At 32.2% G+C, this 25,450-nt stretch overlaps 4 protein-coding genes across 8 annotated transcripts; 2 read left to right on the plus strand and 2 right to left on the minus strand.

Moving 5' to 3' along the window:
• Nucleotides 1-589: 589 nt before the first annotated feature.
• LOC111299066 (potassium channel AKT1-like) lies at nt 590-6,730 on the plus strand. Its single transcript, XM_022894000.2, has 11 exons — nt 590-886; nt 2,226-2,591; nt 2,679-2,736; nt 2,826-3,146; nt 3,264-3,509; nt 3,602-3,700; nt 3,867-3,899; nt 3,984-4,169; nt 4,372-4,566; nt 4,670-4,745; nt 5,705-6,730. The coding sequence occupies exons 1-11, from the start codon at nt 723-725 to the stop codon at nt 6,592-6,594; spliced, it is 2,634 nt and encodes an 877-aa protein (XP_022749735.2). The 5' UTR covers nt 590-722; the 3' UTR covers nt 6,595-6,730.
• A 1,518-nt stretch (nt 6,731-8,248) lies between these two features.
• Nucleotides 8,249-11,240, minus strand: LOC111299065 (uncharacterized). 2 transcript variants are annotated; one of them, XM_022893999.2, is made up of 7 exons: nt 11,108-11,240; nt 10,685-10,882; nt 10,465-10,550; nt 10,202-10,348; nt 9,136-9,259; nt 8,667-8,953; nt 8,249-8,577 (listed from the first exon to the last, which is right to left on the minus strand). In XM_022893999.2, the coding sequence occupies exons 2-7, from the start codon at nt 10,863-10,865 to the stop codon at nt 8,485-8,487; spliced, it is 918 nt and encodes a 305-aa protein (XP_022749734.1). In that variant the 5' UTR covers nt 10,866-10,882; nt 11,108-11,240; the 3' UTR covers nt 8,249-8,484. The 2 variants fall into 2 exon arrangements, with proteins under 2 accessions (XP_022749734.1, XP_089603226.1); XM_089747100.1 differs by having other exon boundaries at nt 10,685-10,847; nt 11,108-11,223.
• Nucleotides 11,241-15,926: 4,686 nt separating this feature from the next.
• On the minus strand, nt 15,927-20,640 carry LOC111299067 (26S proteasome regulatory subunit 8 homolog A). Of its 4 annotated transcripts, none has more exons than XR_016329672.1 (9): nt 20,315-20,640; nt 19,274-19,371; nt 18,791-19,015; nt 18,580-18,642; nt 18,321-18,484; nt 17,862-18,018; nt 17,655-17,753; nt 16,908-17,049; nt 15,927-16,313 (listed from the first exon to the last, which is right to left on the minus strand). XR_016329672.1 is itself a non-coding variant. In XM_022894001.2 (9 exons), exons 1-9 carry the CDS (start codon nt 20,508-20,510, stop codon nt 16,173-16,175), a joined length of 1,254 nt encoding a protein of 417 aa, XP_022749736.2. In that variant the 5' UTR covers nt 20,511-20,637; the 3' UTR covers nt 15,927-16,172. The 4 variants fall into 4 exon arrangements, 3 of the variants coding, with proteins under 3 accessions (XP_022749736.2, XP_022749739.1, XP_022749738.2); XM_022894001.2 differs by having other exon boundaries at nt 16,908-17,018; nt 20,315-20,637; XM_022894004.2 differs by lacking the exon at nt 20,315-20,640 and adding an exon at nt 19,462-19,569 and having other exon boundaries at nt 16,908-17,018.
• Nucleotides 20,641-21,171: 531 nt separating this feature from the next.
• Nucleotides 21,172-25,275, plus strand: LOC111299068 (uncharacterized). The gene is made up of 7 exons (XM_022894006.2): nt 21,172-21,708; nt 21,956-22,091; nt 22,562-22,643; nt 23,519-23,694; nt 24,147-24,284; nt 24,382-24,521; nt 24,763-25,275. Exons 1-7 carry the CDS (start codon nt 21,591-21,593, stop codon nt 25,011-25,013), a joined length of 1,041 nt encoding a protein of 346 aa, XP_022749741.1. The 5' UTR covers nt 21,172-21,590; the 3' UTR covers nt 25,014-25,275.
• Nucleotides 25,276-25,450: the final 175 nt, after the last annotated feature.

The raw sequence follows: 25,450 nt of genomic DNA on the forward strand, positions 1-25,450 counted from the left end.
TAAAATTAAAATTTTAATATTTAATTTTTCAATATTGAATTTGTTCTCTTTTATTTTTTATTTTTATTCTTAATATATGTATTATATTATAAAAAATTGTACTCCTAATTTTATGTAATTGATTATAATGTATGTAAAAAAATTAATAAAACGACGAAAAAATCTTGAGAGGAGGTGGTGCCCAATTTAATCGATGGTTTTAAAGGTACGATCACAAAGGAGCATTGAAACGGAGAATTTGGTATAGATTAAGACTTGAATTTTATTGCATTTTTCATGAAATGTAATTGAATTTATTATATTATCAATTAAATCTAAAAATAAATTTTAATGACATTTATTTAATATAAATTTTTTATTAAAATTTTTTAATTACGGTTATAATAATTTTTTAAATTACAATTACAATAATTATTATCATTTTTTTTATTTTATCAACATTAATTTTACTGTATTAAATGTGGCCTGAGACGGAAAAATGAGCCTAAAATGAGAAAAATGACAAAGGGTTCCATTAAATAGGGGCAAAATTGTCCAAAAAAGTTTTCATCGGATGTTCTGAAAGACTTGTAGGGCAGAAATTCACCGTGTAGTAAGACAAACATTCGAAACGAGTAAGAACAGCAATGGGTTCCGTGTAAGAGAAAGAATCCACACAAAAAAAAAAAAAAAAAAAGGAAAGGCGAGAAGAGCGAGCTAGAAAGAGATTGGGGCTTTGAAGAATGTTTCGCGTGTCAGTGTGTGAGCAAGAAGAGATAGAGCATCTATCAAGAGAGAGTAGCCATTACAGTCTATCGACTGGGATACTTCCTTCGCTTGGAGCCAGAAGTAACCGTAGAGTCAAGCTCAGGAGATTCATTGTTTCTCCTTATGATCGTCGTTACAGGTGAATAAAACAAAGGGTTGTTTTTCTTGTCTTGTTTTCGAACTCTGGTTTCTTCTTTTTTGTTTCTTAATGCTGACTTAATGTCTATTATTACGGGACCATGGTCATCACTTTTTTTTCTTGTTTTTTTTTTTTTAATGCTGACTTAAGTGTCTATTATTGGGGGATCATGGTCATCAATGTGTATGCTAGATTCCTTTCTTTTCAACCAGGAGGGTATTGGGAAAATCCGGCATTGAATCTCGTCAGCCGTGTTTTAGAAAAGACAGTAAAAAATTGTCCTTTTTTGCATTCTTTACTGTTAACTCGTTATTTACTTCTGTTAGCAGTTTTTCTTTGCCGAGAAAAGCAAAAATAGTTTTCTGTTTACAATATTCCATATGACTAAGTTTGTTCACATTAATGGCATTCTTTGAGATTGCAATAGTTTGTTCCTTTCCGATAGTCATTTTTCTCTATTTTTATTTCCTTTTGGCATTTGACCTTTTGTTTCTGTGTTCTTGTTGCCATTTCTTTTTTTTTTTTTTTATCATTATATTCTTATTATTTTTTTGTTATTTATATTAGCTTTTGTTATACTTGTTGGGGTTTATGGAAAAAGATTAGTCTGAAATCAGAATATTTTCAGGTGTTTTGGTTAAATGATTGAAAATATTACTGGTATTACTTTCACTACTTTGTTCTGTTAATTTGTTCTGTATTTTATTATTACCCTTTATTTTAAGATCTTCAGTTTGATTCTGTGATGAATAGCTTTATCATTATAAAGCAATATTAAAACAATTATTTCTGCTTAAAAGTGTTGTTTGTTCTTTGCATGTGTTTTAGAATGATGGATTTATAGTATTCAAAAAGTATGTATCGAGTGGTGTCTTTTTGTTTTTGATTCTTGTTAGAAAGTGTTTGTCGAATTGTCTTAACTCATACTAATTACTAAAGCAGTTCTTGGTTGCAGGCCTGAGAATCTGAGGGTTGACTCCTGTGGAAACTTACTTTTAAGTTTTTGTAGTATATATTTTTGCCTTTACTACCTCTTCCTTCAGTTGCCGGTTTTAAGAAATTTTCTTTTTTTTTTTTTCCAAAATATGATTTTAATATCAAATTTGAGGGGCTTGACGTGTTGAACTCTTTAGAAACTGTAGTTCTTTTACTTCTGGGGTGAGTTTTTTTTTTTCAGTTAGTTCCAATCTCATCCATTACTTGCAGTTTGAGTTGTTTTTAATTGGTTGATGCCCATGATGGAGAGAACTTGAGTGGATTTGAAAGGTTTTATGTGATTCTAAGTTCACAGAAGGAATAAATATTGACTGAATTTATACAAGTAAATTGATTCTTGCAGGGTATGGGAGACTTTTCTGGTTATTCTGGTCCTCTATACTGCTTGGGTATCACCATTTGAGTTTGGATTCCTTAAAAAACCGGAGTCACCACTTTCCATTACTGACAATGTTGTTAATGGATTCTTCGCCCTGGATATTGTTCTCACCTTCTTTATTGCATACCTTGATAAAACTACCTATCTACTCATTGATGATCCGAAGAAGATCGCTTGGAAGTATGGCAGTTCCTGGTTGGCTTTTGACATTATATCAACGATACCATCCGAACTTGCTCAGAAGATCTTCCCTAAGCCAATCCGCTCATATGGCTTATTCAACATGCTCCGCCTTTGGCGTCTCCGCAGAGTTAGTGCCTTGTTTTCGAGGTACATGAGTTTTTTCGTTCATCAGCTAACTTTCTAACTTAGATAATTGTTGAAATTTGTTTATTGCCTATTGTTTGCTTTCAACAGATTGGAGAAAGACAAGAACTACAACTACTTTTGGGTTCGATGTGCAAAACTTATTTGTGTGAGTATAACAAAAAAAGAGATGTGACAATTTACCTGAATTTTTTTTCCTAGTACTGCAGCATTCATGAAACTGGATGGTTTTTGTAGGTTACAATTTTTGCTGTTCATTGTGCCGGATGCTTCTATTATCTTATTGCAGCACAATATCATGATCTTGGAAGAACATGGATTGGAGCATCCCTGGGAGACAATTTTCTTGAACAGAGCTTGTCGATTCGATATGTGACATCAATGTACTGGTCTATCACTACACTGACTACTGTTGGCTATGGGGATCTGCATCCTGTGAATACTAGGGAGATGATATTTGACATTTTCTACATGCTCTTCAACCTCGGATTGACAGCATATTTGATTGGCAACATGACAAACTTGGTTGTCCATGGAACCAGCCGAACTAGAAGATTTGTGAGTGAATTCTTATTTATCAGGCTAATCAACTAGCTTTGACATTATTTTCGGGTATGGGGTAGGGAGGATATTCATCTTTGATAATCTTTCCTTGTTTGTGTTTTTGACTCTTAGAGGGATACCATTCAAGCTGCTTCAAGTTTTGCTCAAAGAAACCAATTGCCTCCTGGCCTACAAGATCAGATGCTTGCACATTTATGCCTGAAGTTCAGGACAGATTCAGAGGGGCTGCAGCAGCAAGAGATTCTTGATTCCCTTCCTAAAGCCATCCGATCAAGCATTTCACATTATCTTTTCTACTCTCTTATGGATAAGGTGTACTTGTTTCGTGGGGTTTCTAATGACTTGCTTTTTCAGCTGGTAATCCACTGGAAACATTCTATACTTTTGTTCTAAATTCTATTCTTTAGTTATGTGGAATCTTTATATATCTTTGTGCATAAATGTCTAAGGTCTCAGAGATGAAAGCTGAATATTTTCCTCCAAAAGAAGACGTCATCCTGCAGAATGAAGCACCTACAGATTTCTACATCCTTGTCAGTGGCGCTGTGGTAAAAACACTTTCTTGTTCAAACTTCTGGTTGTACAATGAATGATTCATGTCAAATTTTACTATCAAGATCCTGTAAGTTACTTGCCGTTGATTGCTGTTGTCTGTTATGTGATTTAATTTAAGCTTTTTCTTTAAAATAGTTCCTTATGTTTTGTATTTCTCAGGATTTATTGGTTCTCAAAAATGGAGTTGAACAGGTAAGTTACACCAAGAAAACAGTAGCCTTATCAGTCAATAATCATAAATGGATGCTAACTGAATTAAATTTCACCTGGTATCAGGTTGTTGGAGAGGCAAAAACAGGTGATCTCTGTGGTGAGATAGGAGTACTTTGCTATAGGCCACAGCTCTTTACAGTACGTACAAAACGCTTGTGCCAACTACTACGGCTAAACCGTACTACATTCCTCAATATTATTCAGGCCAATGTTGGAGATGGGACCATAATCATGAATAATCTCCTTCAGGTATACATGCTTTACTTAATGATATAACCTAGTGACTAATATAATCGATCAAAATCCTTGTTTATTGCAGTCTATGCAGTAAATTATCAAAAGATGTTTGCATTATATATTTATAGATAGACAATTATGATAGGCAGAAGAAAATCCCCCAAAATTGTGGGAATAAATTTTTACCTATGCTTGGAATTCTTTCTTGGGACAGCATTTGAAAGACATGAATGACACTATCATGGAAGGAGTTTTAATGGAGACAGAGAACATGCTAGCTCAAGGGAGAATGGACCTACCTCTCAATCTTTGCTTTGCCACACTCAGGGAAGATGACTTCTTGTTGCATCAGCTATTGAAACGGGGGCTTGATCCTAATGAGTCAGACAACAATGGAAGAACAGCCCTGGTTTGTGAAGTTCTTTACCTTTTGATTTGGTCAGGACCCCGAGTTCTTAGGAAGGTGGTGCTAATCTTTAACTTTTTTATGTTTTTGTTATGTATAAAATTAGCATATAGCCGCATCAAAAGGAAGTGAGAACTGCATTCTTCTCTTACTGGATTATGGTGCAGATCCTAACTGTAAAGGTATTCTCCAGGCCTTTTTGTTTAAAACGGTTGATCTTGATTTTTTTCCTTCACGCAATTCTAGCAGTTTTTGGTTCATTAGTCCTACAGGTGCTATTGATATCATATATCATATATTGTATCTGAGATATCTTAAATACCTGAGTCCCTCCCCATGCATAGTTCAACACATAAAAATGAATGGACAATTCTTTCTTTGGATCTAAATGATCAAATATTATCATATAGGGAAATTAGAACCTTTAAGTTACCTTTCAAGTATTTCTTAAAATTTCCACATTAGCTATCAAGAAAAGTGATGTATTTATAAAATGTTTGACCACATATTTTTATTCATGCTTTAAACCATTTTGACTCCCTTCTGTGAAATCATTACATGCACACCAATTATTTGTCAATTTATATATGCAAATGTATGTATGTATGTATGTAATGCTCTTCTATTTTGAAGCTCTAGTATTCTATAAGTCTAATGTTTTTTAAGCACTTGATTTTTCTGGATTTTGTATGATTCCCTTGTTTATGTAATAACCTTTTCACTCTTTAAATTCACAGATGAAAGACTGAACAAAAGTTTTACTTTTCTTTATATTGTCTGCTAGAGATACTTTTTCTTCTACCCTGTTTGCTCTTCCGGTTTCAATATTGGCCTGCAACTCTTTGATATCATCCTCAATTCTTTAGTCAATTATTTTCTTAATATGAAGTCAAAATCATGTTAATATATATTTGTTGACCTGTTTTACAACAAGTCCATGCTTATGAGTTTATGGATGTGTGCATTTATGTTCCATATTTCATATAATTTTGCACTTATCATTGGATGAGACAAAATACTTTCATTTATTTGGTTCAAAACTTTAAGAACCTCATCGACCGTTCTTTTTATAATCCCACAGCAGGAAAGCTTGGAGAAATAATTTACAATTCAACTAATTAATTTACTTTATATTATGCAGACTCAGATGGAATTGTACCTCTGTGGGTGGCAATGTTAGCTGGTCATGATAAAGTGGCCAAACTGCTAAAAGAAAACGGGGCAAACATCAATGCTGGAGATGTAGGTCACTATGCCTGCACTGCTGCTGAGCAGAATAAATTAAACTTGCTCATGAAAATTGTAAGTTATGGGGGCGATGTCACACGTTCTAGGCACAATGGTTACACTGCTCTTCATATTGCAGTTTGCGAAGGCAACATTGAAATAGTCAACTTCCTTTTGGATCAAGGCGCTGACATTGACAAGCCTGATGTCCATGGTTGGACCCCATGGGATCTAGCTGAGCAACAAGGACACGAAGAAATAAAGATGATATTTGAATCAAGTAAAGAGATGAAAATTCAATCTATCATGTCTATTCCGGAGAAGCAGGAGACACGCTACCTTGGGAGGTTTACAAGTGAGCCAGTTATCCGTCCTGCAGTCCCGGATGGTACAGATGGATCCTGGAGCCAATCCCGTCCAAGACGCACAACTAGTAACTTCCACAACTCGCTATTTGGGATAATGTCAGCTGCACACCATGTGAAGAAAGATATACTACTTTCAATTCATCAACCCAAGGGTGTCAAAGATTCTGTTGTTAACTCTGCTAGAGTGGTAATTAGTTGCCCCGAAAAAGGAGAAACCACAGGAAAGCTTGTTCTCCTTCCAGGGAGCTTTCAGGAGTTACTTCACATTGGTGCTAAGAAATTTGGGATCTCTGCTGCTAAAGTGGTGACCAAAGAAGGAGCTAAAATTGATGATATTGAGGTGATTAGAGATGGTGACCATCTTGTTTTTGTTAGTGATGGTCAAATACAACAAGAAACTAACTGCCGAAGCACCCAATGTAATGGGTTTTCTTAGAGCATAGGCTAATAAATAGCTACATAGTTTCCGTTTTATTAACTTCAAGATTAACGACTTAATGATACATCCCACTTTCACGGTCAACCTCTTTCGAATGAACCTGCAATATCAGCACAATAGCTCTCCAAGCTTAATATAGTACATCCATAGTAAGAAAGATTGGTAAAATTTTCAAGGAAATCTTTACTCGACCATGCTTGTCATCGGTGAAGCTTCTTGATCTAAGCTTCAATTCTCCTCTGCTAGTGGTCAGCTCATCAACTATCTCTTCCCGTACAGTTCTACTTCACTGTTTTCATCCACTGAATGATTTTGTCCCTGCTCCAGCTGATACATTAATCATTACTTAAGTTAAACATACCACACCAGCTATAGCCTACTAAGGGTTTGTTCTAAAAATGAATATTGGCTGTATAGTTCCTATTGAATCAATTAAGCAATTTCAGTTCCTAACTAGGAGGAACGAGTGAACTGCTGCATTTAGCCAATGATTTCCAAGTCAAAATATGCTCTGCGAACTGCGATAAAGCAAGTGTAGTAAATGAGAGATGGTTCAGTTCAAATCTAAAAACTTTTACAAAAACTTACAAATTAACCAAGACAACCAGAATTACATATGATTGTATAAACAAAAGGAATGCCTTCCTTCTGCAAAACTGTATAAATAAGAGTACATTATAACCGTTGGCTCATCAACTCCTAAAATCAACAGATATTGGCCTCCGAATATAGAGTGTATGATGCATCATATGGAAGTTGAAGTTAGAGTTTCCACGGTGCTCAAGTTTCCATCTGAGAGGAAATATATAGCCTTAAAAGATACAAAAAGACCAAATTTTGGAAGAAATGAAATATGTCGGGAAGACCAACCTGTTTCTTTGCTAAGTTGGGCTCCAAAGCCCATAGGCAATAACAGGAGGAGCAGAAGCGAAAAACATATAGGTAGTTGGTGCCAATATCCTGAAACGAAAGGCATTATGATTGTATTTGAAAATGTAAAGCCTAAAGAAACAGGGAAGATAGTAAAAAAGAAATATGAGGAAGAAAACCTGAGGCTAGTACAAAATATTGCACCCTAGTCTTGCTTATAGCATGATTTTCTTCCTTTGAAATCATGAAGAACCCCCTTTGAATGGACTCCTTTTATTGTCCATTGCAGAATGAATAGGTTATTAGTGATTATTATTTGTAGTCTCTAAACAATTTTGAGCTAAAAAAAAAAAAGGAAGAAAAAAAGACAGAGGAACTTGAATAGATGAAAGGTCCAAAGAATACAAAAAATGTGCCTGGATATTACCGAAATTTGGCCAGTTTTTAACAATGGGGAAAGGCTTTTGAAGCTCTTAACTTGTTGGATTTAAATGCTAATTAAAGACATTTTAAAAAAAATGCTGTGCTAAAATGGAAAAAAAAAATTTGATTAAAAGGAAATGGTTTTCTGGTAATTCAGTAGAGCAGGTGCATTTGCAGAACAGCGGGTCCTAATAAGGCATATTGAACTGAACCGGTTGTTATTCAGAACATGCCACGGAACCACTGATCTGTTCATTTGGAGGCACAACAGCCACTGTTTCCGTGGTTCACACCTTTTTTTTTTTTGTCCTTTTTCTTTTTAAGGAGAAGAATTTTAACTAATATTGCAATAGACGACTTTGAAATAATATGGAGATGTCCAGCTTGATTCAGCCTCCATTATATCATCAACAAATGTATTATATATACAAGTTGCATTCTTGTTCCCTATAAATCAAATAGGTGATTTTAGAGACAAATGACAGCACTCTCCCCCCGGGTCCATTGACAAAGTAGCCGCAAATTTTAAACTTCTGTATCCTGAATAATTTGAAAGACATTGAACACGTCTGATGTTTCATTCTTAATCCATCACTACAATAGCTTCATCATTTTCAAGCGTCCTTCATGTTCCGGATCAAGTTTTGGTGGGGTATAAGAACCATGAAGGTCCTCTACTATGTACTCCTGCAAAAGACCAAAGTGAGATCTAATCAGTTTAATCAGTCATGATAGGAATAAAATTACAATTATAAGACTAGTTCTCTCTATGTTACCTTAGTAAGCTCCCTCTTAGTAAGAATGTGGTAGTGTTTCTGCCAGATTCGCTGAATTGCCATTGTGACAGCAAGGAAACCATAAGCTATCCCCAGAATGGCAAAGATAACAACAAAAACCACCACCAGTGCCAAGCACGCTTCCATAGATGCGGGAAAGCAATCCAAGATGCCCCATCCATAACAGCAATTCTGACATCCAGCCATACGTGGGTCATTGCTATTGAGGAAGGAGCAATGCAATATGAGCCCAAAAAACCCAAGCAACACGAAGAAGGCAAGCACCCCTATTAAAACATAGAAAACATGGTGGGTTTATCATGTTACTACAACTGAAATTTGCATATACTACAAAAATCAAGCATTCAGCACTATCAATGCACAAAGGAATATTTGACCAGGATATGGTTCCTACAGTAAATATTTTTATACAACAGAAAAAAAAATGCAGAAAATCAGGGAAGCTTACCTATGCAATAATAAAATGGTATAGGATGTTTTGACAGGATCCGATCCCAACCATCACTGAATGATTTCCGAAAAGCCCCATCTTTGTCCATAACATATGCAAAGCCTCCCATTGCAGCAATTACCTGAAGAACAGATAAATTCATTATAAGATGATAATCTCAAAGCAATTAATGAGGATGAATCAATCAGATGAGTTCAAGTTCTCAATCTTTCTGACTTATGAATAACTGATAACTTGGATAAAAGAAGGTTTTCAAAGATTATCGGCCTCTTTCACCCTCCGAGGCCCTATCTTGTGTTGATTTTATTTTCCTTTTCCTTTTATGGACGGTCGATAGGAAGGCAAAAGTATGAAACTTGAGGGGTTAAGGTATTTTGACAGAGTTCCCTTTACAAAGTGTTGGTAGAAAGAAGTCTGATCCAAGTATGGTATTATGAAAAATAGATAGATTAAGGTATTGGGAAAAAGGATTGCAAAGTAACCCCGCTTAGAAAGAGGCTTGATACTTTTTGCTTCTCTTTTACATTACAAGGAAATGCAATAGCCACACTACTTTAACCAATAGTACAGAATAACAGACAAAAGATCAAAATGTCACTCAAAATCAAATTAGAGATAGAGCTTTGAATAGAGAATTCTCAAAAAAATGGTAAAATGAAAATTTTCACCATTAACTTTTCTTTTTGATTACTTACAAATGAATAACGACCATATTGCATCTAGATAATTACTTCAGGGCTGAGGCAACAAAAAATACTACTTATTATGGTCCCAAAGATCGATTTAACAGAAATGAAAAGAAATGTTTCAAAACTATCTGAACACTTGTGCTAAAATGAGGCTTCTTGAATGATCAACACCACATAAAAGTCAAAGGAATAAAAAGTTGCAGGGTCTTCAGCCAGTAGGTGCCACCTTAACCCAACAAGTAATCACCACATAAACATATCAAAATTAGCAATAAAAACAGTTGAATGTGAAGAATAAGATGTTGTTAATTAACAGGCACGTGGTAACCTTATAAGCCTGTGGAATGTACTGGTACAAAATTAAGAAGACTTACAGTTTGTACGGCCAAAAACACAAGAAAGACATCTCTTGCTACGAAAAGTCTGAATTTTATTTTACGCCAAGAGTTGTCCTCAAACAATTCAACTCGAAGGTGAAACTGAGACTTGCAAGTCGTGCAATGGGAGAAAGCAAATCCTTCCTATAATGGGAGCCCCACGTTATATCAATTATCAAGTGCTAACACATAACTTTCACACAAACGTAGAGAACTTAGCCTTCCCTTCACATTCAGTTACAGAAACACGATTGATTTACCTTTACCGAACGCCAATGATCAAGGCAAGCACGGTGAACAAACTGCTGGGTTCCTTTGCACATGCATGGAGATATCAGTTCATCATCTATAAAAACCAAACAAGCATTAGGCCAAGGTTTACATGTCCCAAAAAAAATAATTGTACAAACTGGTTTCATGCCTTGATTTAGTACAATCACAATCACTCGACATAATTTAAGCTAAAAACCTTAAATTTACCTTCTTCGCCATCGCACTCAAGGCAGATGCGACAACAAGGAGTAGAAGCATTTTCAATATCTTCACTCCTAATCTCACTCGAACTAGCCGGCGAAGACGAATCGGTCTGGTTGTCTAACAGAGGATCAGAGTCACTAGGGTTTCTTGCACCTACTGGCTCTAGCTGCAATTCCCCCGTCATTGATTAAAAAAAGAAGCCTAGCCAAATATAAATTACCAGAATTTAGCAATCACGAATCGATCATAAAAATCAGATGCTTCAATTCAAAAGAAAAAAAAAAAAAAACGATCCTTGAAGTCAATGGAAAGTAGAGAATTTTGGGAAGAAAAAAGTTTGGTTTTGATTCGAAGCAACTGAGTTGAAACGGTGGAATTATGGTGGAAAATTACATTGATTAAAAAAATTGAGATTTAAGTAAGTACCTGGAGTGAGAGGAAATTGAGATTGAGATTGAGAGAGAGAGAGAGTATAGGTAGACCTTTCTTTTGGGTTTTGGTTTCGTCGGGACAGATTTGATACATTGGGAGTTGGATTTATAAAGGGTGGCTCGCGCGCATGGATTTCTGCCTGCTTTTATTTAGATAAAATAATTTGTGTATTAATATCGCCTAAAGTATTAAAAATTTTTGTATTGATATAAAATATAAAATATATTTTTTTTATTTTATTAAAATTTTAAATCATTTTTTTTATATTTTTTTATTTATACAGTTTGATATTACTACCCCTACTTTTGTTTTTATTGTTATTATATAGTAAATGGTAGACTAATGGGTGCTGATATGGGGAATTTTGGGCCCAACCAAAATTCCTTTTTGGGCCACAATTTTTTTTTTTTTTAAACCTACTAAATAAAACAAGAAACTTTCTTTTGATTTTTTTTTTTTTTATAGAAAAGATGAAAATGAATAAAGAAGAAGATTTTATTAATTCAATATAATTTTATAGAGACGAATGACGATGACTATAAAGCATCAATTCTCTTATTTTATGAATATTATGACATTGGAATTATATTTCATAATCGATACTAGTAAAGTTATCATAAGAATTTGATTCCAATTCAAAAATAAAGAAAATATTATGTGATTTTTAATTAATTTTTTGAGTATTTATAGAATCAAAGAGTTTTAATTATTTTTTGGTTAGAAACTCAATTAAGAATGAAATAGTAATAGGATAAAAAAAAATAGTAAATGATTAGATAGCTACAATAATTTAAAAGATTTGGTTAGTATGATGATTAATGCTTGTGCCTTACCATTGCATTTTCAAAGAGTTCTAAATTACGAAAAGTGGTCCTATCTTATCTCCGTGCATGTGCTTGGTGTTTTCACCTTTTTGAAGTCGTCCGGTGTCTTCCCGTTAGTCTTTGGACATACGTTGGAAATATTTGATCGAAAAAATAGATAAAATATGAGAATGGCTATTTGCACCTCAATAATTATTTAATATATTTTTATTTTTTGTTTAATACACCTTACATTTAAAATATAAATTTACCACAAACTTAAATATTTCATCTCCATTTCTCTTACGCTTCATCTTTTATTTATGTACCCAATTGGTTTTAAATTCTAATCAAATCAGATTCAAAGTAAATTTCACTCATTTAAAGTTAAAAAGTATAAAATTATAGATAAATTATTTATTTATTTTACTTTTTTATTTGATTTTGTATTTAATTTCATAAAATTTTATGTTGAAATATTTAAGTGCAATTCGAAAATAAAATTTAGAAACTTTTTAAAGTTTTTTCAAAACAAATATCCGAAAAACTTTAAAAGCTTTCAAAATTTTAAGTTTTTTGGAAATGGATATTCATAACTTTTTAAAAATTTTTAAATGAATTTTTAGAAGTTTTTAAAGTTTTTTGGACATCTGTTTCAGAAAACTTTTAAAAACTTATGGAAATGAATTTTTTGAAATTCTTGTTACAAATTTTGATGACAAATTGATTTTTAGATGAAAAGAAAAAGCACGTTTATGGGAATGAGAAGAAAAGAACAGAACAAGAAGAAAGGAACAAGAAGAAAGAAGAAGAAATAATGAAGGAAGAAGCTGAGAAGGAACTAGGAAGAATGAATATTTTTAGGAAGGAGACAAAAATGTAATTGATTAATGGATATTTGAGTAATTTTATTAAAGGTTAATTTTATAATAAAATTTTTGAGATGTATTAAGAAGGAGAGGTGTCAAGAGTTGCTCTCATCAATTATTTGATACATTGTTGTGAAGTTTTGCAATTTTAATACGGATTAAAAAAATAATAAATAAATCTTTTATAATTAATTTTTATTTTTTATATATCTTAAAAAATATGTATTATTTATTAATTTTTTTGTGAAATTAAAAACTTTACCTTTAGATAGTTTTTCAAATAAATATATTAAGAGTTAATGTTATAAATATTACTTAAATTATAGTAAAATTTTCAATGTAATACTACAATTGTAAAAATATATAATGTAATACTTAAATAATGAATCTATTAATTATTATTAGTGTCTAATCCAAAATAATTTTTTTGTGTTTACTTATAATACATATAAAAATCTATCGACAAATTTATTAATTTTATAGATAAAAAAGGTGTCAATGAGAAAATTTCGAGGTATCTAGTGAAAATTTTTCTTTAATTTTTTTTTATTTTTCAAATTTTGATGGTAAAATTTTTAAAGTATCCAGTAAAAGTTTTTCCTTCAAATTATTTTATTTTTAAAATTTTAGAAGTGTTCAAAGACAACCTAGAGGAAAGGTACCTATTGCCATTACCTAATTTGTTATTTGGATGATTGTTTGTCTATTATAGAGGTGATAAGGATTAGATTTAATTTGAATTTTTTAGATAATGTATAGAATTAGGAAATTTTAAGATTTGCATGAACCTAATATTTATATATATATATATTTAATAATTAAACTTAATATGAATCGATAAAAAAAAATTGATCTAAATTGAACTAAATACTATGATTATAAACTAATTTTTTTATCTCCTAATTATGTGTCATCATGTAGTTATATTAAGAGTTAGTACCATATTAATTAAAATATCATAATTCAAGTATGTATTAATATTTCAAAATTTAAATATCACATTAAATATTTAGGGGTTGTTTGGTATTGTAGTATGTTTTATGTTTTTGAAAATTTTGTTTTGTTTTATGTTCGCTTTATTTTTAATTTATTGAATTTGAAAACATATTCGGATAAAATATTTTTGTTTTAGAAATGTGAAAATAAAAACAGAGAAAGTGGTTAAAGTTTTTAGGTTCCATTTTTTGTTAATAATATATTAATATTAATATTAATATAATAATAATATAATATATTATTAATAAATATTATATTATATGAATATTATATTATTATATAATATTATTAATATAATAAATATAACAATATTTATTAATATTATTTATTAATATAATATTTATATAATAAAAATATTATTTTATTAATATAATAATTATAATGTCACTGTAGCGATTTAATTATAATGTTTGTAAACAATATTCGTGCATTTATTAATAAATAATATATTATATGAATAATATATTGTTATATAATATTATTAATATAATAAATATAACAATATTTATTTATATTATTTATATAATAAAAATATTATTTTATTAATATAATAATTATAACATCGTGTAGCGGTTCAATTATAATTTTTGTAAACAATATCCGTGCGGTAACAATGCCAAATTATTTTCAAAAATTTGAAAACACTATTTTTTGTTTTTAACAATTTCCAAAACTTTGTTTTTGGTTTTTAAAAACAGAAAACAAAAACAACTTCTTAAACTTGTTTTTGTTTTCAATTTTTAAAAACGCTAAAAATAAAAACAAAAAACAAAAAATGGAAATAAAAACAAACAATCCCTTAATTAACAAATTTAAAATTTAAATATCACATTAAATATTGAATTATAATTTAAACTAGGTTATAACTCATGGATGCACACGAAATAATTTTATTTATTTAATATAAATATGTATATGTAAATTAGTTTCTTTTCAAATTATATTCAAAATTTTAAAACTCATAACATATATAAAATTTATATATATTGACTTGTTATTAAAAAAAAACTTTCTAAAAACAGTAAGAAAAAATTTGTGTTTTTCGTTTGAATATTTTTGTTTACAATAATATTTATATACTTGTAAGATTATATCAAATAAAAAAAATTATACCTTTCTTAAAAAAATAAAAATATATATTATTGAATAATAAATTAAATAATAAGAGAAATATTAACATACTTTCCCTTTAGTAATTTTGACTAAATTATAATGCAAAATATGAAAAATGTTAGAAAACATGTGAAAAAAAAATGAAAAAAATATTATTTTTCATAAGAATAAAACTTTAATAACAATAAAATATATTTTGAAAAAAGGTTATAAACAAAAAAAAAAGCAATAGTAATATAATATACTTCGAAAAAAAATTACTAAAAAAATATAAAATTGATGTATAACACATTACATTTGTAGTTTTAAATTTGTAAAAGAATTATTTAGTGGCAATTAAGATTAAATAGATAAATTTTAAATTAATTTTTTAAAATTTAAAATGGATATAATAAGTGATAAAGATAATATTAAAATTTTTGCATTTATTTGAACTACAAATTTGATAATTAGAATTCAAATAAATATAATGCTTTTGATAATCTTATTATTTAAAAATTTAAGATGAAATTTTTTTAAATTTTCAAAATCTTATATAAAATTGCTTGAATTTTTAATGTCTTACGTAAATTTTTTTAAAAAGACAAAATTTTAAATTAAGATAAAAAAGATTGGTAAAAAATTTAGATAAACTTAAACTTTATAATTTTTAAGCATGCTTGAAAAATTTTGATAATTAAATAAATTTTTAAATAAAATTATTTGGTAAATAACTAAAATTATTTATTAAAAAATAAATTTAATATTTAATATTTTTAATTTTAAAAAAATATATTTAAATTAATTTAATTTTTAATTATAATTTAAATAATTTTGATATTTAAATAAATTTAAAATTATTTAATTTGTAATAAACTAATTATCCTATTTGTCATTTAAAAAAAATACTTACATGACAAACTTATTTATATATGTTTATATATAATATGTAAAACAGATTTGAATCATGACATTTACCGATATATTAATAATGTCAGTCAAAAACCGGTTTTAACACTTTGTTCCCTTTGTTGGCACAAACATAGTAGTACATTCGCAAATGAATATTTTTGTTCTTTTCTTATTATACTATAATATAAACAGGGAATTTGTAAGACCAAAAAGCATATGACAAGTGGCAGAAAATACTACTACACAGTACTATCGTTAAATAACAATTTCCTCAGGCATGGTTTGATATCGTTTTGGCTACGAAACAAACCATGTTCTTCATAAATTTAGGTCCTCGGATTGCAAATATAAAAGACAGCCTTGTCAAGTAAAATAAGTAAAACATAATCACTTCCACAGCTTCCGTAAGGACATGTTTTTCTCAGTCTCCTTCTTCATCACCTTCGCCACTGCCATCTCAAAATCTTCTTGTGTTACATGGACTCTCCTTTCCCTCAAAGCAAACATCCCTGCTTCCGTACATACCGCCTGCAAAAAGAAAGGAGTTGGTTAAACAAGCACAATCACACACGGCTAAGTTTTGGTTGATAAGACAGTCTAAATCAAAGAACTATGGTCTTCCAACAGTAGCATTTAAATTATCCAACTTATGTACAGAAAACATTTTCAATAAGTTCGTATCATTTGTTAATAATCATCATTAGCCTCGTAGATGTTATAGGAATTACCTCAGCTGACACAACGAGAAATCAAATTTTATATATATATATATATATAACAATGCAATTATTGTCAAAAAGCCTGACCAGGTCTAAGGATCTTTTCTTTCTTTCTTTTGTTGTTGAAAGCAGATATTATGAACACCATCCAAGGCTTCTAGCATAACATTATACAATGCTGAAATGTGTGAGAAAATATTTCATAAATTTAACAAAGCTTGAAACATAACAATCTTCAAATGAATCATCTCTCTCTCTCCCTCTCTTTGCTTAGGAGGTTAGGGAGAGGGGGGATCTAGAAAAAAAGATGCTATTCACAGCTTGCCCACATATTCCAATTGAATGAATACTTTCTCTTTATCCAGAAACCAGTCACAATTTAATTAATTATCTGCAGACATACCTTAAGCTCTGCACCAGAAGCACCGTTCATCTTCTCTGCAATCTTCTTTAGATCAATCCCCCGCATCAAATTCATTCTTCTAGAATGTATTTTCAAGATGTCCAGACGAGACTGCATATAATTGAATAGACAACAAAAGTACCTATGTAGCATCAGCGCTGCATGCTTTCTAAAAACAGAGAAACTCTGGTACAAGTACACAAATTTAGCAGCAAAAACTGCCATTATATCGTGCCTCTATCCACTGCAGGTTCTTCATAATACCCTAAAAGGGTTGATCACAATGGCAAAAGAACCTGAACAACTACCTCACTGATAATTTTTGCCTTTATAACAAAGTTTAAAATGACAGAAGAAGCTTCTATTGGATAGTAGCAGCAGCATTAAAACAGGAACAGCATAATAAAGATTCACAAATCATATATGAAAGGAATCACCAAATACCACAACATAATGATTCTTTCTTTCTGCCCCAGAGAGAGTCACTACACAATAAAGTTCAATAGGCACTAATGCCAGCCTTGACACACAACACAATCAATGATGCATGATCAAGAAAATGAATTCATGAGAATGCAATATTTTCACTTCAAATACAACTCAATACATACTTTTTTTTTCTTTGAACATATATAAGATCAGGGTAGCAACAAGGGAGGGGCTTTACATGGCCCTAACATGAAAAAGATGAACAACAGTACTAAAATGCTTGCAGGAAAAAAACAATGACCACTAAATGGCATGTACCTCCTCATTAGGATTTGGAAATTCAATCTTCCTGTCAATTCGTCCTGGCCTAAGAAGAGCTTGATCCAAGATATCGATCCGATTTGTCGCCATCAAAACCTGTTAATCAATGAACCGAAGAATTTAAGTAATAAAAATAATTGTATGCAAACTATAAGATGGTCTCCGAAATTAATTACATTAGTATTTCTATGAAGCAATTAATACCTTGATCTTGTTAGATGCTTCAAATCCGTCAAGCTGGTTGAGAAGCTCCAACATGGTCCTCTGCACCTCACTGTCACCATTGCCACTTCCAGATTCCATTCGGGCAGATCCAATACTGTCTATCTCATCCATAAATATGATTGATGGAGCATGCTCCCTGGATAATCAGAAGAAGGAACCACTTAAGTAAAATAAGAAATAGAAAGCAAAGCTATAACAGTGTGGTGATAATCAGGCAGAAGCAGCTCTACTTTGTGTTTCAAGCTACTAGCTAATGACTAATTCCAGATAACAAGTAATTATCCACATTTAAAAAAGAAAAAAAGGTTCTTCATCACACTCAAAAATAAAAAGGGCTTTGAAATCAAATTTATATATTGGCAATATTTAGAAAGAGTTTTACCTTGCTAGTATATATTTGTTTAAATTAAGGACAGCAAGCAAGGAAGAAGAACAAACCTAGCCATAACAAAAAGTTCTCTAACCATTCGAGAGCCCTCTCCAATGTATTTCTGTACTAATTCAGAACCAGAAACCCTGATAAAAGTACAATCAGTATGATGGGCCACAGCTCTAGCCAGTAGAGTTTTTCCTGTACCCGGTGGTCCATACAGCAGGACACCCTATAATTTATGACAGAGAGCAAGATTTAGTCTTACAATGTAATCATATGAGAATCAAATCAACAAAATGCTATGACTTGGTAGCATGATAGTACCTTTGGCTGAGCTATTCCAAGACTTTCAAACAATTCAGGATGTTTAATTGGAAGTTCTATGACCTGCAAATTTTACCACATTGCAGGTATAAAGAATTAAACCAATCCACAACCAAACAAGGGATCAATAATGGAGAACCAGAACAGATAAAGGTGAAAGCAAAAAGTGATAAGCCATAAATGAACAAATCAAGCAAGTGCGAGAGAAAACCTCTTTTATTTCTTTAATTTGTTGGTCAAGGCCACCAATCATATCATAAGTAGAATCTGGAACTTTTTCAACTTTCATAAGATTAACCAAGGGATCTACTTTGCTTGGTAAGACCAGATGGAGAATATAGCTATCATTACGAAGAGCAACTCTTGTTGATGGTGTTATTTTTGTGATATCAATATTCTTATCAATATCAACAACATATTTTCCTTCTGGATGAACCTGAAGAGGAAATTACAAAATAAAAAGACTGATTAAAAAATACTCCATAAATGACACCACAGATTTCTGAATAAGTAAAATAATTATCTACAGTTTTCAATAACTTATGTTGTTACCAAATTTCAATCTGTAACAAGATGTTATTCCCATTTGTAAAGTCAATGGACTATGTAGAGATAAAAGGATAAAATACCTTAACTAAAACCTTGTTTTTACCCATAACTTTCAGGACCATGTAGGGATAAAAGGATAAAATACCTTAACTAAAACCTTGTTTTTACCCATAACTTTCACAACCTCACCAACATAGGATCCAGGCTCCTGAAGCAGCTGCAGTTCCTCTCTTAGCATTCTCACTGTTCGATACATAAACATAATAAGTACTTAAAAAAAAAGACTAAGAACACGAAAGCACCAAAAATTGAGATTAAGTTATATTCAAAAACCTTTTTCCCTAAAAAACAACGCTCTACAAACGTGTGTGTTTCCAAGTTTAGGCTAAACAGAAGCCATAACCAATGGCACAATATTCACCATCAGATGTATTAGATGCACTGTCCGAGTAAAAATGCAATGATGTTAAAAATAAACCCCATCCACCCCTTCCATTCAAAAGAATACTAAACTGATAACCAAAAAAGTAAGTGGCAATATAAATAGAAGATTATTACAAATCATTGACGAATGACAATCACCAATATGACCTTTACATTTCAAACTACACATAGTTTCCAACCATACAGAAAAAGATAATGGATTTATTGATGCACAAATTATTGACAATATCAAATGACTACTTCTGGCTACGCTTTTTACTTGAAAAAATCGGGACCTTCAAAATTCAACCAGTTTTTTGCATAATCTACTATTAACTTTCAGTTAAGACTTTTCCAGGTTGTGCTGAATTAGAATATATAATAAAATTTCCGATTCACTTCCATTGCAACAACCAAAAAGTTCTTTTAGATCTAGAAAAAAGTCAATCAAACCACTAAGCTCAATAATCCTTTTTTCACTGATTTTTTATCCACTAAGACAACCCAATTCCCAAAGTAACCAGCAGATGTGATCACCGCCTTAACCTCGACAAACTACTAAACCAATATCCTTCTGTGCTCTAACCTCTATTCAGCTAAATATCACTATTTTCTCACAGATCAAAGCACCAAGTAACAACTTTACCAAAGAAATCAACAAAAACCCTAACCCCAAATCGACAATCTCAACCAACCCAAAAACTAAAAAAAAAAAAAAAGACAATAAACCGAGTTAAAGAAAATAAGATTAGGGTTAAAGGACCTCGAGAATTGAGCTCGTTGCGTTGGGCTTCAAGGCGATTGAGATTGTGAGTTTTTTGGCGGAGATTGAGCTGGAGCTCGTGGATGTGTTGGACATAGTATTGCCGGAGGCCTTCCCCTTGCTTGGCGCCGCTCTTGGCGGTGCACATCTCTTCCGCTGGTGCCGGTTGCTTGCTCTCGATACCCACCATCGCCATTGAGTTTCGTTTCTTAGGTTCTTGCTTTTGGCTACTACAATCGCATTCAGAGACTTTATACAATAGAAGGGGTTTCTACTTTTCTTTGACAACAAGTTTTTGATTAGATTTCCAATAAAAATGGAGTTCTTGTTTGGGTTTATATATATATATATATATATATATCTGTTCGGCTGGCGGAATTCATGGGCTTCTGGCGATCATGGTAGATGGGTTAGGCTTTGGGGAGAATTTTTGGGCTTTTATTTTATTTGGGTAAAAATTTGTTCGAGTTTGAAAAAAATAATTTTTTAATAAATTAAAATAAAAAAGTTTATAAACAAAATATAAATAAAAAATAATAACATATACATCATGGAATTAGTAATAATCCAAATAAAATCACTCAAGGAGATAATTGAAAATTATTAAATCATTCAAAACTTGTATTTAATTAATAAATTTATAACATCATTCAAAACTTGATCAAGTTGACCCTATCAACATGCCAACCAATAAGAAATTTGCCTTTTTGGGTTGGCCTAGGCTCGTATAACATCTTGTTGGGCTAACCCAATTTCCTCTTTAATATTTACTTTTATTAAAAAAAAAAAAAAGGGGGAAGAATGCGAAAAGTCAGCCTTCCATATATAAGGAGGAGATCAATAGCAGGTTTGTCCTTGCGCCTATCCCTTTGGTTTTCGTATCTCTGTGCCTGACTCCAGACTCCTGTAAAACATTAGTTTCTTTTTTCTTTTTCTTTTTTTTGTTTTTCCCTAACATTTTCGCATCATCTTGCTCAGAGCCCAGGGTTAGGAGGTGTGGATTCACGCAGTCAAATCCCCAATCCCACTAATCAAAGCGTTTTCCCACCTGTACTAAACTACCGCCATTTCTTTTTCTGTCTCTTTACTACTAATCTCTCTCTCTCTCTGTTTGTACATTCTGATCCCCAAAAGAATACCCAGAAAAGAAAACCCAAGTTGTCTTTTTTATTCTTTGGGTTTGTGTAGATTTGTAATTATTTTAAGGTTGTCTTGTTGTTTTGTTTGGAGATCGTAAAAGAAAGGGATTTCTTTTTCGTTTTGTAAGTAAAAAGAAATGGAGAAGAAAAGGATTGCGGTCCCACTTGTTTGCCATGGCCATTCACGTCCCGTCGTGGATCTCTTTTACAGTCCTGTTACTCCAGATGGCTTTTTTCTCATTAGTGCTAGCAAAGGTAATTTCTATTTAGTTGGTATAACATTATTTTCTTGTGCAAAATGCTTATGCTTAAGTTTGTATTTGATTGATTTTATTTCATTATTTAAGCCTTTGTACGTATATAAATGGTGGTAATAATTTGTATATTATAAATGTTAAGACAGTAACTCTCCATAGAACTATTAGAGATATGCACTTTTCTGGAGGGATAGTCTGATATTGATCTCATGCTCATAAAATGGGGCTTTCCTTGTCTGGTTCAGATTCCAGTCCCATGCTGAGGAATGGGGAAACTGGAGATTGGATAGGAACGTTTGAAGGACACAAGGGCGCAGTGTGGAGTGTTTGCCTGGATACAAATGCTTTACGTGCTGCTTCTGGTTCTGCTGACTTTACTGCGTATGTGATTCATTCTTGATCTCCTTCTTTCACGTATGGTGTCGTCATCCTGTGAAAGTTGTTTAATTATTTTCGTGTATTATGCATATTGTGTATCTAAGATGGAATGTCTTGGAACACCTCAAGAGGCTTGTGGAAAATTGTTTATATATTTACGGCATCGAGAGACTCAACGTCACTATAGTCTTCCCTTTTGCATCGTTCTTTTTCTGGAGGCTGCTCTATACATATTTCTATATACTGTTGCCTTGCTGATTCTCAAATAATGTACACTATCACCCCAAAGTAGATGATACTCTTAATAAAGGTTTGCTACATTCTAGATAACTTCTCATGCTTTGGTCTCCTGCTGCAGTAGTTTGAGTTGAGATCTTGTAATTGGGGTGGTATCTATTGTTTCATCTACTGTTTCGTGATGAGCTATTCACCGATAAAAAGTTGAATATCCTGTGAAATGCCTTTTTGTGCAGGAAAGTGTGGGATGCACTAACAGGTGATGCATTACACTCATTTGAGCACAAGCATATAGTTCGAGCCTGTGCTTTTTCTGAGGTAAAGTTGGTGCTTCCACTCTGTTCATGTGGGGGAATTAGGGGAGTGTATATATGGTGGAATATGGTAGGGAAAAAGAAAGAAAGAAAGAAGTGGTGTTTGAAATGTGTAACAGCTTATATGGGTTCATGAATCATCAATCTTTTGATAAAAGGATATTTATATGATAAACTAGGTGTTTGTTGAACAGCTTTCTAGGTTACACTGGCCCTCAGTATTGATATTTGAAAAGTAATTTCGATTGCTTCTGCCAAACGCTTGTAATTCTTGGGAATAGTAATGTGTGTTTCTAAATCCAAGCTAGCAATACAACATTTTGGTCCTTAGATGGTTTCTCTTGATCTTTATTTTCTTTGGTTGCCTTGACAAAGAAATTTTAACCATGTTTGACTTTTGAAGACATGCTCAACTTGTAATGGGTGGTTGTCACAGCTATTATAGTATTTTTGTTTATTTTGTTAATCTCATAAGGAATTTATTACAAGATGCTAACTACCATGATGGTTCTTGAATCAAGTGTTTAGCTTTCTTCAACTGATAAAACAATAAGGGTTGATATTATTATCTTAGTATGGGAAACCATAAAAAAATAACTTGTGAGTTGACATAAGTGCAATTTTGTCCAATACAAAGTCACAGGAGCCAGGGGGAATTTAGGATATTTTAAGCTAGTTATCTGCAAATAGCAATTGTTGAAGTTTGTTTTAAAGATATTTTGCTCATCACCAGTAAAATTCTGTTCTGGAATGGTTGGCTTCGTTGTACCCTAATTATTTTCTTTTCGCCAAGTACCCCTAATTGTTAGTGTTTCTGTTTGTTTTACTTCTTGTTTCTTAGTTATTCATTTCATTCAAGGTTTTCTGATCTGGTTGCAGGATACACACCTTCTATTGACTGGGGGATTTGAGAAAGTTCTCCGTATTTATGATTTGAATCATCCAGATGCACCTCCAAGAGAAGTGGACAAATCACCTGGTTCCGTCAGAACTGTTGCGTGGATGCATAGCGATCAGACAATATTAAGTTCTTGCACTGATATGGGGGGTGTCAGGTATCCATCTTCCTTCACGTGTGTAGGTTCTTTCATGCAATTTCTGTAACAAGCAAGCATATTGGTTCCATTATTGATTCCTATTATATGTGTGATGGTTGTTGTGTTGTTGTGAAAACCGTATAGGATCACCTCATTTTTTTTCAATATCTGGTTCCATGACACTTATTTGGAGGTTTTGAGATCAAGTATACAGATCCCTGAATTTCCTGTTTATCCCAGAGGGAGGGAGAATGTAGAAAGGCACTTGATGGATGAGTTGTTGGTGTCCAGATGATTGTGTGCTTGTTGATTTACTAACCATTAACTTAAGGCATTTTTTTACAGTGTATAGGACTATGTGGAGTATCCCTAAGAGGCTGTTATTAACCTAGTCTTCATGCTTGTCTTGGTTTTTTATGGCATCTATGTCTCTATCTGTCCTTTTACTGAATTTCTTTGTGACTCTTCAGATTATGGGATGTAAGGAGTGGTAAAATAGTTCAAACTCTAGAGACCAAGTCATCTGTGACCAGTGCTGAAGTGAGTCAAGATGGTCGATATATCACAACTGCAGATGGATCTATGGTTAAGTTCTGGGATGCAAACCAGTTAGTTCTGACTTTCAAGCCAGATTGGTCTGATTTTTTTGCTAGACTATTTGCTTTTATTGATTACCATATTCTGTGCATTATGCCTTGATTTCAGCTTTGGGTTGGTAAAGAGCTACAACATGCCATGCACAGTTGAATCAGCTTCATTGGAACCAAAGTATGGAAATAAATTCATTGCTGGAGGAGAAGATATGTGGGTTCGTGTTTTTGATTTCCACACTGGGGATGAGATAGGTATGTTCTCAAACATAAATTGAATTGGACCTGATGATGGAATGCTGATTAGTGTTTGAATTTAGTGCTTGAATTCAAATATGAAATGTGATTCTACTCTTAAATTCCTTCAATTCTAGGAAATATACGTGGCTGTAGTGTGTTGAGTAGATTTGGTGCTTGAATTCAAATATCATTTGTGATCTTGCATTTTCTGTTTCCTTTTGTTTATGGTAACTAATATTTTCCCGTTTGTTTGCAGCATGCAACAAGGGTCATCATGGTCCTGTGCACTGTGTGCGTTTCTCGCCAGGAGGGGAATCATATGCCTCAGGATCCGAGGATGGAACCATTAGAATATGGCAGACAGGTCCTCTGACTTATGATGACACTGAATCATTTGCAGCAAATGGGCCAGTTGGAAAGGTGAAGGTATCAGTAGAACGCAAGACTGAGGGTTTCCACATTGTAGAAGAGGGCAAGAGCAAAGAGAAAGAAGCAGGGAATGAGTAAGAAGGGTTATGATTTCGAGCTTTTATCTTTGCAGGCAATAACCGCTTTTGGCCAAGATCCTCAAGATAGTTTTTCTTATCAGAGATAAATTAGATTTTTTTTTTGTATAATTTCCAAGTCTTGCTGCGTTTAACATAAATAGACTAGACCAAAATGTTTTGTAAAAGATATAAGCATCTAAAATTATATGGTCCTCCCCCCCCTTCCCTTTTGAAACATGAATTGCCAACCAAAAAGCAGTTGATTGATCTTTTTAATTTCATTTCAAAGTGTATTTTTATAATTTCAAATTTAATTTATTCAATATAAATGCAAATTATATAATTTTAAACTTTTGCACTTATTTTAAAAAATGCTTAAAACATTTTAAAAAACATATATTTTGATCATAAATGCAACAATAACTATGTTTCAATTTTCAATTTGTCAAAAGAGAG

The sequence above is a fragment of the Durio zibethinus genome, chromosome 18, assembly GCF_047325235.1.
Source record: "Durio zibethinus cultivar Kanyao isolate XHJ-2024 chromosome 18, ASM4732523v1, whole genome shotgun sequence".
NCBI lineage: Eukaryota > Viridiplantae > Streptophyta > Magnoliopsida > Malvales > Malvaceae > Durio > Durio zibethinus.

Bases quoted from the DNA above. Each gene is read 5' to 3' on its own strand.
- LOC111299066 (XM_022894000.2), top strand. From the start codon at position 723: ATGTTTCGCGTGTCAGTGTGTGAGCAAGAAGAGATAGAGCATCTATCA. The intron at 887-2,225 runs GTGAATAAAACA...TGATTCTTGCAG, and splicing joins CCTTATGATCGTCGTTACAG to GGTATGGGAGACTTTTCTGG. The intron at 4,567-4,669 runs GTTTGTGAAGTT...GTATAAAATTAG, and splicing joins ACAATGGAAGAACAGCCCTG to CATATAGCCGCATCAAAAGG.
- LOC111299065 (XM_089747100.1), bottom strand. From the start codon at position 11,206: ATGTATCAAATCTGTCCCGACGAAACCAAAACCCAAAAGAAAGGTCTA. The intron at 10,551-10,684 runs GTAAATTTAAGG...TGGTTTTTATAG, and splicing joins TGAGTGCGATGGCGAAGAAG to ATGATGAACTGATATCTCCA. The intron at 8,578-8,666 runs GTAACATAGAGA...GGTCTTTTGCAG, and splicing joins CTAAGAGGGAGCTTACTAAG to GAGTACATAGTAGAGGACCT.
- LOC111299067 (XM_022894001.2), bottom strand. From the start codon at position 20,510: ATGGCGATGGTGGGTATCGAGAGCAAGCAACCGGCACCAGCGGAAGAG. The intron at 17,754-17,861 runs GTATTAATTGCT...ATTGATTAACAG, and splicing joins AAGCATCTAACAAGATCAAG to GTTTTGATGGCGACAAATCG. The intron at 17,019-17,654 runs GTACATGCCATT...AATTATATGCAG, and splicing joins TTCCAAATCCTAATGAGGAG to TCTCGTCTGGACATCTTGAA.
- LOC111299068 (XM_022894006.2), top strand. From the start codon at position 21,591: ATGGAGAAGAAAAGGATTGCGGTCCCACTTGTTTGCCATGGCCATTCA. The intron at 21,709-21,955 runs GTAATTTCTATT...TGTCTGGTTCAG, and splicing joins TCTCATTAGTGCTAGCAAAG to ATTCCAGTCCCATGCTGAGG. The intron at 24,522-24,762 runs GTATGTTCTCAA...GTTTGTTTGCAG, and splicing joins CCACACTGGGGATGAGATAG to CATGCAACAAGGGTCATCAT.